General features: G+C 30.0%; 1 protein-coding gene across 21 annotated transcripts in view; it reads left to right on the forward strand.

The window, feature by feature from the left end:
- The first annotated feature begins 4608 nt into the window (after positions 1-4608).
- Positions 4609-13450, forward strand: part of LOC117914063 (DNA-directed RNA polymerase 1B, mitochondrial-like) — a 15295-nt gene continuing 6453 nt past the window's right edge. For 4 of the 21 annotated variants that reach the window (XR_004651268.1, XR_004651281.1, XR_004651262.1 and 1 more), the window contains exons 1-5: positions 4609-4985; positions 5573-5604; positions 5717-5927; positions 6885-6953; positions 7086-7136. Coding sequence is in view for 2 of the 21 variants with exons in the window: in XM_034829271.1 (XP_034685162.1) it covers positions 4873-4985; positions 5573-5604; positions 7086-7136; positions 7460-7857 (594 nt within the window). In the remaining 19 variants the exon portion in view is untranslated. Of the gene's footprint in view, positions 4986-5565; positions 5605-5716; positions 5928-6884; positions 6973-7085; positions 8418-13450 lie in introns of those variants that run through there. The other 17 variants (XR_004651288.1, XR_004651256.1, XR_004651275.1 and 14 more) reach the window with 17 other exon arrangements.

Consider the following 13450-nt stretch of genomic DNA (forward strand, 5'->3'; position numbering starts at 1 on the left):
CGGGACGTCTCTCTCTAGGCTGTCGACGGCGGCGGCCTGCTCGTCGTCCTCTTCGATTGTTCCCGCGGCGTGGTCGACGGCGCCATCAGCGGAGACGTCCACCGGCTGGTGTCGTGGCTTCGAAAGCCACGCATCTCCACCATCACCGACACCGATATCACCACCACCATTCTCTGTCAAGCAATAGAAACTGGTTTGAAATGGTACCAGCTGGAAGGTGCATCTTCAGGCAAGAGTGTTGCAGCCCATGGATTGGTAGTTGGGCTTCTCTGTCCCAAGCCCAAATTTGCATAAGTGTCCCAGGCCCGAATTTGCATATTATTTCAATTATTATTATTAACTATATTATTATTATCATTATTATTATTAACTATTATTATTATTATTATTACTATTATTACCGTTATTATTGTTATTATTATTATTATTATTATTATTATTATTATTATTATTATTATTATTAATCGATATTATTATTATTATTATTAACGGATATTATTATTATTTATTATTAACTTTTAATTATTATTATTATTATTATTATTACTACTATTATTATTAACTATATTATCATTATCATTATTATTATTAACTATTATTATTATTATTAATTATTATTATTATTAATCGATATTATTATTATTATTATTAACGGATATTATTATTATTATTGTTAACGGGTATTATTATTGTTATTATTATTATTATTATTATTATTGTTATTATTATTATTATTATTATTATTATTATTGTTATTATTATTATTATTATTATTATTATTATTATTATTATTAATCGATATTATTATTATTATTGTTAACGGGTATTATTATTGTTATTATTATTATTATTATTATTATTTATTACTATTATTATTGTTATTATTATTATTATTATTATTGTTATTATTGTTATTATTATTATTATTGTTATTGTTATTATTATTATTATTATTATTATTATTATTATTGTTATTATTATTATTATTGTTATTATTGTTATTATTATTATTATTATTGTTAATTCAACTTTCAGAATCTTATTATTATGATTATTATTATTATTATTATAATTATTATCTTTAATTCAACTTTTAAAATACTATTATTATTATTATTATTAATTCAACTTTTTAAAATATCATTATCATTATTATTATTAATTCAACTTTCAAAGTCGTGTTATCATTATTATTATTATTATTATTTCCAAATCTTATTACTATTATTATTATTATTATGATTATTATTATTATCATTACTATTTCAAAACCTTGTTGTTATTATTATCATTATTATCATCCTAGGCCCTCCTAATCCCAAAGTCCAATTCGCTTCTAATGCCCCAAGCCCATTTCCAAAGCCGTTCTCACCCTAAGCCCTTCTAATTCCAAAGCCCAATTCGTTTCTAATGCCCCAAGCCCATTTCCAAAGCCGTTCTCACCCTAAGCCCTTCTAATTCCAAAGCCCAATTCGTTTAGCCCATTTCCAAAGCCGTTCTCACCCTAGGCCCTTCTAATTCCAAAGCTCTTTTAATCCCTTTTGTTTGTCCATATTATTATTATTATCATTTATTGTTATTACTATTATTATTATTATTATTATCAGTGATTTATTGTTATTATTGTTATTATTAAAAATTTGTACCCTCGCAATTTAATTTTCTAAAGTTCATTTATTATTATTATTATTATTATTAATATTATTGTTATTATTATTATTATCAAAAATCTATATTCTCGCAGTTCAATTTCCCAAAGTTCATTCCTTATTATTATTGTTATTACAACTTCGACTTTCAAAATCCATATCCTTGCAGTTTAATTCCCTGAAGTTCATTTCTTGTTTTCTCTGGCAAAATTTCCTTTTAATTATCGAAGCTCTAATCTTAAATTCAATTCCTAAGACCCCCAATTTTCCAATAAGCTCCAAAAATCCAATTTTCACTCGAATAGTTTTAATTCCATTTCGATTCCTAAATAATCTTCTGTTCTTCTTGATTTTTACATAAGCAATAGTGAATTCTTCTTAATCCTAAAACACGGAATTTGTGAGACTAGTTCATGAGTAATAAATTGGGCTTTGGTGGGGGCCCTATGTTCGATCTCTTTCGATTTGTCAACTGTTGTGCTTAGTGTATTTTGCTTGAGCTTCGCTTTGCACTCCGATATGCATGAGCTATATTTTGTATTCATTAATTGTGCACTAATCCTATTTCTTGATAGCGCATTATGGCTCATGGCCGAGGTACGCATCCACTCCCATTCTAGTCAATCTCTATTGCGTGTTTTGATTCTCATATTGTGCATGATTTAGATGGGTATCCATTGACTTTCTCGTTGATTGTCACGTCAGTTTCATTGTATTAGTAGAGACCCGACTTTAGGGGCTTAGAGGGGTGCTATGGTCTTTTACCGTACCTTCCCGATAAGTAACCTGACCCCCGAGCCCGATCAGGTTTTTCACAGACCACCTTTTCCGAAATAAGGAGTCACACTTAGGGTTTTTCTTTCTTATTTTGTTTACCATTTTAAAAATAAAACAAAAATAAGTGGCGACTCCAAGTCATTTTTAATCAACAAATCAATCTTTCAAATTAAAATCGAGTTCACCATCGAGTGGGAAACGCATGAGCCGAAATGCGGGGTCCACAATATTATATACATTTAATAGTCACGATTACTATTTTATATTTGTGTTAAATTACTTTATATATAATAAATCAAATAACATTTTAGTTTTATTTTTACTTTTATTTATATTTATATTTTTACATCTCATTGTTTTACAACAATTTTGTCAATTATTTAACACTATTATTAATTTTAAAAAATATATAAGATCAATTTATAATTTTGGATAATGTTGTATTTGTATTTTTTAAAGTTTAATATTTTTTAAAATCATATATTATGCAAAATATATAGAAATATAATTATTCTATTATTATTATTTTTCATTCTCATTTTATCAATATTTTATTTTATTTTAAAATTTAAAATTTAATATTTTATTGATAAACATAAACAATAATCCTATTCTTCATGATTTCTCCTTGGCTTGATTTGTCTTTGGATTACCACTTTGGAAGTCGTCTTGCCTAATCACACTTAAAATATAGTCATTAGTTCTAAACCTTGTTTTGTTATCATCAAAATCAAGATTAACCAAACCTTGGTTTTACAATTTTTATTTTTTTAATGATTTAATTCATTTATCTTTATATAATGATAATTTACAACAAATAATATTCTAACAAAATTATCATAAATCAAATAAATTAAAAAAAATACATGTAACAACAAATATCTATCATGCATTACATAATAAATATGAAATAAAGGCAAAAATATTACCTACCAATAAAAACTGATATAATAATAAAAACTATAGATCATAAAATAAAATAAAGCAAACAATATTACCTTAGGAGATATGCTCAAAGTCTACCAAAGATGGAAGGTGAAAAACTGAGAAGTGAAAATTTCAGTTTCAAGTGGGAAGATGGGGAAAATGTAAGTGAATAAGTTTAAAGGTGAAAATTAGAAAGAAGAAGTTTGAAGGTGAAAATGAAAATGAAGAAGGTAATTTATAGTATATGAGAAGTTGGAAAAAGGTATGATAAGTGGTTAAAGTTTGAGTTTCAAATGGAATTGGTAGAGTGTAACGGTATGATACCAAACGGTCTTCTTCAAAATAGCAAACGGGCTAGCTATTTCGGAAAGTTTTTTTTTTTTTTTTTGCCAAATTGTCTCTTCAAGATACGATTTCACATTAAATAAAAAATAAATATTTTTTTAAGAGAAATCGATTCTTAGAGAGACGATTTCACTTAAATTTTTTTTAAAGGGAAATCGTCTTTGAATTTTATTTTATTTTATTTTATTTTTTTAATTTAGTTTGGATTTCAAATTTTTTGTAATATTAATTTTTTTTAATGGGAAATCCTCTAAAGACACGATTTCCCTTTGAATTTATTTATTTATTTATTTATTTTAATTTAGTTTTTTTTTATAAATTAGTTTGGATTTCCAATTTTTTGTAATATTAATTTTTTCTTTTAATTTGGGATTTTTTTTAAATTATTTTTTGTAATATTAATTTTTTTAAAAAATTCAAAGGGAAATCGTCTCTTGAAGAGACGATTTCCCTTTTGAATTTTTATTTTTTTTTAAATGGGAAAATTGTCTCTTCAAGAGATGATTTCCCTTTGATTTTTTTTTTTTTTTAAATTAGTTTGGATTTCCAAAATTTCTTTTAATTTGGGATTTTTTGAAATATTAATTTTTTTTTAATGGGAAATCGTCTCTTCAAGAGACGATTTCCCTTTGAAATAATTTTTTTTTTTTGTGGGAAAATCATCTTTTGAAGAGACGATTTCCCTTTTGATTTTTTTTTTTTTTAAATCGTCTTTTCAAAAGACAATTTTGGTTAAAAAAAAAAATTTACCCGTGCCCCTCTCTCCTACGTGACAAAAACTACCGAACATTTGGAATAACTTTTTTTACTACAATAATTTAAGAATAATTTTTTAAAATTACCATACTAGATGTCTTCTCAATATCTACCCAAAAAAAAGGACCTTTCGTTATTATGGTAAGATCTTAAAACCCTTCTGTAGGTCTAGTGATTGTTCTTTTTCTAGGGCGTCGAAAAGAATTGTTTCTCCAACTACATTACTACCATTAGTGATGAGGCCTAGATCAACGACCAGCTCCGATTCTCTCTTTTCTTCTCCGAATTACTTGTGTATTTCAAATTCGGAGCCGAAATCTAGTCAAAGAGAACCAATAATCCGAAATTCAACTAGGTTGGCCAGCCATTGATAAAAGGTCTCTAAAGATTGTAGTCTTCTTCGCTTCACAGTGATGAAATGCATAGCCGGGGACGGAATCACCTACTATCTGGTTCGGCTTCCAAATCTCTAGTTTCGGTTCTCATGCTAGCCATGTTCGCCACCATGGCATCGATTTACGTCACCGGCCGGTGAGTTCTCACACTGTTTCATATTGTGAAATGATTTTCATTTCTTGGCTGTAATAGTGTTTATAGTGTGGTTAATTTCGTTAATTTAGGTTTTTGTTTTGTGATGCTTTTGATTTTGATTATAATTGGTCTATGTTTTTCAAAAGAAAAATTGTTTTTATGGAAATCTGTTATTGGTAGGCTATGGTTGGATTCTAAGAATAAGGTTTATTTGATTAAAGAGCTTGATATTGTTATTCAATTGTAGCTTCAACTTTTCTTCCCCACAGTTTGTTAATGCATTTTTTGGGACTGTTTTGTTATTGAGACTAAATTATAATGATACAAAGAGGGTCTTGACATTGAATGGAACCAGAATCAGTCCATCATGGTATATGTTCTATAGCATTACATTACAATGCCAAATAAATTGGTGATGTGCATAAGCTCTTGCTTTTTTCTTTCTTTCTTTCTGTTTTTCTCTTTTCTTTTTTTTTTTCTTTTATTGAAACAATCAGAGTTGATACTAGCCTATTTTCATTTTTCGAAATTAATCATTCAGAGTAATTGAGGTAAATATCTATACTTACCATTTTAATAGTTTTCAGGTGCAATCAGCCAATGACACTGAAAATTACAGGTAAATAAATTATATCTATACTTCCTTTATGTGGGGTTCTTTTTTTGGGGCTTTTGTTATAATAGACAAAATATAATCTAGAGGTCATGGTTATGGTTCTTCAATTTTATAGAAACAGCAGAAGAAGTTAGCAGCCTTTGAGATGGAGTTACTTGCAGCACAGCAGGAATATTTTGTCTCAAAGAACTTGTCAGAAAATAAGTAACTCCTCCTAAGAAAAAGCATTTAGCTGATGTAGGAACGATTACTAAGTTTGGCCACAAGAACAATAGAGATGCAATCCATAAGACATGGATACCAACTGGTAGAATACCCTTCTTTTTGTAAGTTTCTCTCTTTACTCTTTCTATGATTTACATAGAGAATGACCCAGTTGGCACTTAACAAATTGACATTTCTGTTATAAGCATATAAGGGATAAAAACAGGAGGCTTGTAGGCTGAACTCTTATTAACATAAAAACTTTTAGGGAACTTCCATTTGTCTTCTATTTTTTTTTCATTGTTTTGTTTATTTTCTCAGTTTGCAATAGTCATCTTTCAATAGTTTGCAAACTCCATCAACCAATTTGAAAAGCCTTGGAGCTAACAGGTGCAAATTATGAGAAGCTAAAATCTTGTTTCTCTAGGATTTTTCTAAAGTTGCTCAATTGAATGGAAAGCAGAAAACCATCAAGAGGCCCTGCCCTTGCCCCTGCCCTGCACCCTCTTTACCCCTGTTTACAGAAATTTGGAGTTTGTCTTTATTGTAATAAGGGAGACAATAGTTTGCATAATAATGGAACAAGAAGTAATATTGTGATTCACTGCTTCAAAAAGTAATTTTGACATAACTTATGTGCTAAACTGCACTAAAATGCTTAGCACAAAAAGTATGTTATTCTTCATTTGAGAGCATTACATTGAACATCATTGTTAGCATCACTTTTGCCATAAGTAATCTTTCTTTCTTTCTTTCCCCTTATCCAAGACAATGTATATTGAGTGATTGATACTTAAGTTAATAGCCTTAGCGCCCACATGGGGTGAAGTTTGAATCCAGAATTTCCCAATAGTCTTAATACGCTTCCTCAGGTGTGTTTGAACTTAAGACATCAATGTTAAACCACCACCCTACCCAAAACTTTTAAGTTACTCGGTAATAGGCCAACAATGGGATATTAAGGCAACTAACAGGTAGGCTAATAGCCTGAGCAATTCTCTTATAATGTTTAATGGTTCAAATGTTGACAATTAAAACACTTACAAAAGCATGATGACTTATCCATCGTTTTCATACAGATACTCTAGAAGCAACTCTTGCTACTCATTTGAATAAGCCTTGAGTTTATATTGGGTGTATGAAATCAGGTGAAGTTTTCTCAAAGTTGTGAGTATAATCAAAGGGTTTTTTTTTTTTCTCTAATGATGAGAAAACGAGTTGTTTATGATATTCTATTTTCACATATTGTATTATTTTTTCATATTGTCTTAATTATGTAGGATCCACAAGTGGTAAGAACCAGACTGGTAGCAATTTGGTGATGGAAAATCGTGAGTAATTCCGTATTGATTTCATATTGTCTCTTATATTAAGATAAACAATTATTACTTTCTAGTTCTGTTAACTAGTCAGGAAGTCTCTTAGTATCTTCGAATTCATCTGATAGGTGATAGAAGTCCCAATGAATAACTAGGGCATTGTCCTATAAGAGGCTTGCTTGATGGAGAGTTAGAGCACCGTTTCTGAAGTTTTTTGAGCATTTAAACAATTTATCATTCCATCATATTCTTGACATCTGTTACACTTAATTTGCCTACCCCAGGCACCCATATTTAAACCATCTCAAACTCTGATTTGTGTTGAGGTATCCTAGAGTTTGCAGAGGGACGCCTTCTCGGGAAGTCAAGCTTACATTGGCTGAATATACATTTAGAAAATTTATATGCTGGTGGACTGGACAAGTTATCATACGAGGGTTGGGTAGCATTTATTGAGAATCATTTGGAAGATATCTTTGATTCCACAGACAGACCTCTGGAAGGAAGACGTTGGTGGTTGTCTGCTGAGGATCCTTTCCAATGCTTGGCTGCATGTATTAATCTCTCAGAAGCATTAAGAAGCTTCTCTCCAGAGACTACTATTTCACACATGCCTGTCCACCAGGTAGTTCATTCTCAGCATGGTCACATTCAAACTGAGAAATGTTTACTACCGAGTGAAATCAAATTAATCCCACCTCTTCCCTACTCCACCCAACTCCACAATAAATAAGAAATCTCAGAACCAGCTTTTATTGGAATTATGTTCTAAGCATAGGCATATCATTTGTTGCCTTGTGTATTTTGCATAAACTCCTCCAGGTAACTATATAGTTCTGCATTTACACATGGAGAATGACAGTCACATGATTGTTCATACCCTTTAGAGTACCCCATTTGTTGCGGAGCAAAAATAATGGATCTGTCACTTCTTTCATAGCCCTGCCTTATGTTTGCGCTGTCCTATTATAGTAGGCTTGAGAGGATAACAAACATTTCCCTGACTTTACTTTTGTTTTCATATTAAATGCTTAGATTCAGGTCATTTGTTCGCCCAAAACTTAATCTGAGATTGTATTGTTCCATCTTTTTCAAGGATGGCTCATGCAATGGCTTACAACACTATGCCGCCCTTGGAAGGGACAAGGTAGTGGAATTTTCTGCTTTTGGTTGATTGTTGTGGAGTTCTAATTATGTGATTTGGAAACATGGTTTTTGATTAGTTAAGCATAGTTTTTCTCTCTCTTTCTGCTTTGAGGCTAAATTTGTCTCAGCTTTGGTCTTCTCTCGTTTTGATAGGAAAAAAATGAACTTTGATAAGGAGCTGGAAATTGAAACCCAAGAAAGAAACCAAACTTTGTTTGAGTTTTGTGCAGTTTATTTAATTTGATTTTTTTTAAGTCATCTCAAACTTTGTTTAATTTTGTTGCTTCAACTAAAGTTTTATATATGTAATAGAAAATATATACCGGAAAAAGTGGTAGGACCTTTTCAATTTTGAAATGAGAATTTTAATTAAAATATTTGAAAAAGAAAAATTCAAGACTTCAACTGTGGCCAAACATAAGTTGTGTGAAGAGAATAAACCTATGGCAGCAGGCAAGGAAAAGTGGCATCCATATGAAGCCCTATAGTTGCGGCTGACAAAAGGCCATGTCCATAAGTACTATATAGTATTAAATTATGTAGATATCACACCTTTATAGCAGCAACTATCAGCTGTCCCAACCACATATGGAGCTTTTAGTTGAGGAAAAAACATGACAACGGGGATAGCTTCACAACTTCTACTTGTGTTTTTTATTGGTGGCTGCAACTATAGGATTTATCTGCATCCCTATGGCCTTCGCGGCTATAAACTTACCTTCTTGTAGTGTGTAGCACTCTTGCCTCGTGTATGATTGCATGTACTGCACAACTCTTTGTTAATGGTTGTTAAAAATAGATTTCTATTTTTGAAAATTGAAAATAAGAAAATCTTGTTTGACAATAAGAAAATAGAAACCAATTTAAAAAAAAAATAGAAAATAGGTTTTGTTCTTAAAAAAAAAATGTTTTCAATTGTTTTCTAGGATTATTTTTTAAAAAATAATAAGATAAATATGAAGAATAATTAAAAATAAAATGCTATATATAAAACTTACTTTTTTGAAAAATATTTGAAAGCAAAAAATACGTTAAAAGTATTTCAAATTTTCAAACAAACATTTATCATATAAATCTCATAGAATTATTTTAGAAAACTATTTTTAAAAACTATTTTTTTTAATAATTTTCAAAATTATTTCCAAACTAATTTAAAGTATGTTTGATAATGATTTTATAAAGTATTTTTAATATTTTTAATATTTGAAAAATAAAAAATTTTAAGTGTTAAAAAAATTATAAGCGTTTCCTAAAATCATTACCCAATAAACTTTAATTCTCTTTACTAGAGGCTTATACGGGTTTTTATCTCCTAACCATGTAAAATAGGTGGTAACCATGTTATAAGATTTTGGGTTAGCGTTAGCTTGTCTGCACTTGTATGTACTTAATTTTTGTTTTTAAACATAGAAAATGAAAGTAACTTGGATATAAAATATAAAAACTTTTAGAGACTTACATTATTTCAAATTTCAAAATTTTTTATAGTGATTTTTAAAGATATAAGGTGAGTTTATACTTTTGGTATAAAAATTTCTATTTTTTTATATAAAAATTATTACTACTTTTTGTGATTAAAAAAAAATTTATAAAAAAAGGTCAATATACAAATAATAAAAGTTGAAAGAACATTTTCAATCCATAGATTATCTTAAGGGTTCAAATGTGGGCTAAGCCTAAAACTTAATATTAAATCTTCTCTCATTCAAAAAATAGTCTTAACCATGACGAGCTCCCTGTTTTAATCTAAAACATGTAAATAAACATAATTAACTTTAATCTAAGCAAGATTTAGATTTATATTATGGATAATATAAATCTAAATATTTTCTTAAAAGATGATCATAAGTTTCTTAGTCCATGACTTCAATTAATAGAAAAAATATTTATAAGCTCAATTTTGTTGGAATTTTGTTCAATTCATTCTAATTTGAGACTTCTTATATTTTCCCGTGACTTACACTCCATTAAAGATTCAAGATTATTTAGAGTTAACTATAGATTGGATAGCACAAGTATAAAGTTATGGAAAGAACAATAACTTTTAATTGAAAAAGATTTTGGAGATCTAGTGCTCAAGCACTTGAATCTAGCTTTCAAGGCTTGGAACACTCAAGTATTGCTTGAGAGTGCCCAATAACAAGCACTCAAGTAGTGTACTTATCTCGTACTTAAGCACTCAAAAGAGGGGTTTCCAAAAAATAAGTTTGCATACAACACTCATTAAAAAAAATGATTATATATATATATATATATATATATATATATATATATATATATATATATACACACACACATATGATCCATGGTTTAAATAAAACATTTCTTATATTTACAATAATTTTATTTTAAAGTATTGTTATTATATTATACCAATGTTGTTAGGCCATATTTTGCTAAACAAAATGAAAAAGAAAACACATTATTTGGCAAATATTTTACAACTAGAGGTGATGAATACTAATGTTAGTAATTAGGTTTGCCATATGTTTCAACAATGTACAATTAGCTCAATCACTTGAAGCTTATACCAAAATATATTTGAATAATAGACAAAATTTCTTAAGGGTACATAGTGATAATTAACTACCAAATTAACATAAACATAAAAGTCGAAAGGACAATTTTAAAGTATAGATGACTCTAAAATATCAAAAGTAGGTTGAGTATCCAACTTAATATTACAACGTTTCTCACTTAAATGATAGTTTACAAATAACAAAACTACCTAAGGAAAAATAATTGTTTGCCAACATTTCAAAGATAGAATTCTCATACCAAAAGAAATCTTCATCACCGCTAAGAATTCATCATTGTATTCAATCCGAAACAAGTAAATACACATAATTAGCTCCAATTTAAGCAATATTTAGATTTTCATAATGGAATATAAACAACATGTTCAATATTATTATTGCAATTATTGTTATTATTATTATTATTATTATATAATTAACAACACAATATTAACAAACTTGGTTATAAAGATTGTTTAAATTCTTATAGTTTTCATACTTGTGGTATTTAACCATACTCAAGTGAGTATATTTGTCAATAAATTTAGAGTGTCAACTAACAACCTATAACAATTTATAATCTTAGTTGCTTGCTTGTATAGTTTTTTGGGATTCAACCTTGGAAAAAATTACACACATCTTAACCTTCCCTATGAAAATCAGATTATGCAACTTCAAAAAGTTGAACCCAATTATAAACTCCCTCAATCCTCTTTCTAATGACTCAACCTAAGAAATTGATTACCCTATGCATTGTATTTAGAAACTTAATTGTAGTAAGGGAAGAGAAACAACTTATATTCATATGCATAGTTGAAGGGTCTAAAAATATGCCTCTATAACATGATTTGAACATTTAAAGCAATATACTTTTAGTAAAATCTAAGTCCAACAAGACAACAATTCAATTTTTATTTGTAAATTTAAATCATTATTTTCAATTCAAGAAGTTAAGAAATCATATAATAAAATATAAGCATAAAAAGATTAATAGCTAACAAATATGTACGTAAACAGGGATGGCCTTACATTACATTGCAATGAAATTCATCTTACCTTCTTTTTGCATGATGTTTGTTATTTTGAAACCACATCACCCTCTGCAAAATAGCTAAATTCATTGTGATGATAATCATAACACACCAAAAATACAATGAAATAAATAAATAAACAAATTTGAAAATAAAGGAAAAGGAATCGGAAGTGATATAAGATATGTCACCTTTTCAGCCATGAACTCCATCTGTTTCCATCTTCCTTTTCAGACGAGCCACATTCACTGCAGTGAAGACATATAGCCTATCTTTGGTTTCATCAATGAATCGGAAATAAGCCTGCCTCCAAGACTGCTTTAGAGCCAAACTACCACATACAACCCAAAATCCCATCGAAAAGCCCAATCCCATGCTTATGAAGAACCATGACAGGTCCCATTCATCTTCATCTTCCTCTCATCTTTGTGATCTTAATCATTTAGAGTGGAGCAATTGGTTGACAATGGAGGCCCACAAAGTCCCAGGTGCGCCTCATAAATGGACGGATCGTTGAATGTCGAGAACTGGTTGGTTGTTGGAATTGGTCCTGATAGGAGGTTATGTGATAGGTTCAAATGGTTCAATAAGGTTAGAGAAGACACGCTCGGAGGAATTGGGCCTAAAAGGCGGTTGCATGAGAGGTCAAGAGTTTCTAGCCCTTGCATGGCTCCAATCTTCTCAGGTATCTTTCCAATCAATTGGTTTTGGGACAAATTCAAGGTACCCAGGGTCGGGAGATTTGTGATCTCTTCTGGGATCTCTCTCCAAATGTTATTGCTAGAAATATCAATCAAATTCACAATTGGCAGTATGCTATCAAATTCCATATATTGTCCCTTCACAACTAGCTCCATGCGCCCTGAATAAGAGCCACGCCCCCCGATGTTGTCATCAGATTCTATGTTTAATAAGGTCACAGAACGTAAAGCAGTCAAATTGCCTAAGCATTGTGGGATGGATCCTGATAAATTGTTAAGCACAAGATCCAAAATGTGGAGATAAGAAAGCCCACACAATTGTTCAGGAATATCTCCTGTCAACATGTTTTTTCTCCAATCCATTTGGGTATCTCGCACGAAAACCTGTTATTTCCAAGATCAAGGGAGTACAGCTCTGTGCAGTTTTGTAAGCTTTGAGAGAGCTTCCCAGAAAGATTGTTGTCGCCCAATATCAAGTTAAATAAAGATATTGAACACATCGAACTTGGAATCCCACCTGACAGTTTGTTCTTGGATAGATCTATGGTGTCAAGATAGTGCAAATCATTCCAATTCTTTGGAATCTTTCCAGATAAATGATTGTTTGAGAGATCAATTTCGTTCAAATCCTTTAGTTTACTAATTGATGAAGGGATGCTGCCATTTAACAAGTTACAAGAAATATCAAGGATTTCCAAACTCGATAATTCCCCGATGTTCAAGGGAATTGGACTAGAAAATAAATTGTTTCCCAGAAAGAGCTCTATCACATTAAACCAAAGTGGGAATCGTCCCACCAAGCGGTTGAAGCTTAAATCCACCATGATTGCTCCTGGGCTAAAAGATAATGAGTTGGGAAGCTTTCCATACAATTGGTTTTTAGAAAGATCTAACCATGAAAAATCTAGTTTCCAAAGCCATTCTGGTATTGT

Source organism: Vitis riparia, chromosome 1 (genome assembly GCF_004353265.1).
Source record: "Vitis riparia cultivar Riparia Gloire de Montpellier isolate 1030 chromosome 1, EGFV_Vit.rip_1.0, whole genome shotgun sequence".
Classification (NCBI taxonomy): domain Eukaryota; kingdom Viridiplantae; phylum Streptophyta; class Magnoliopsida; order Vitales; family Vitaceae; genus Vitis; species Vitis riparia.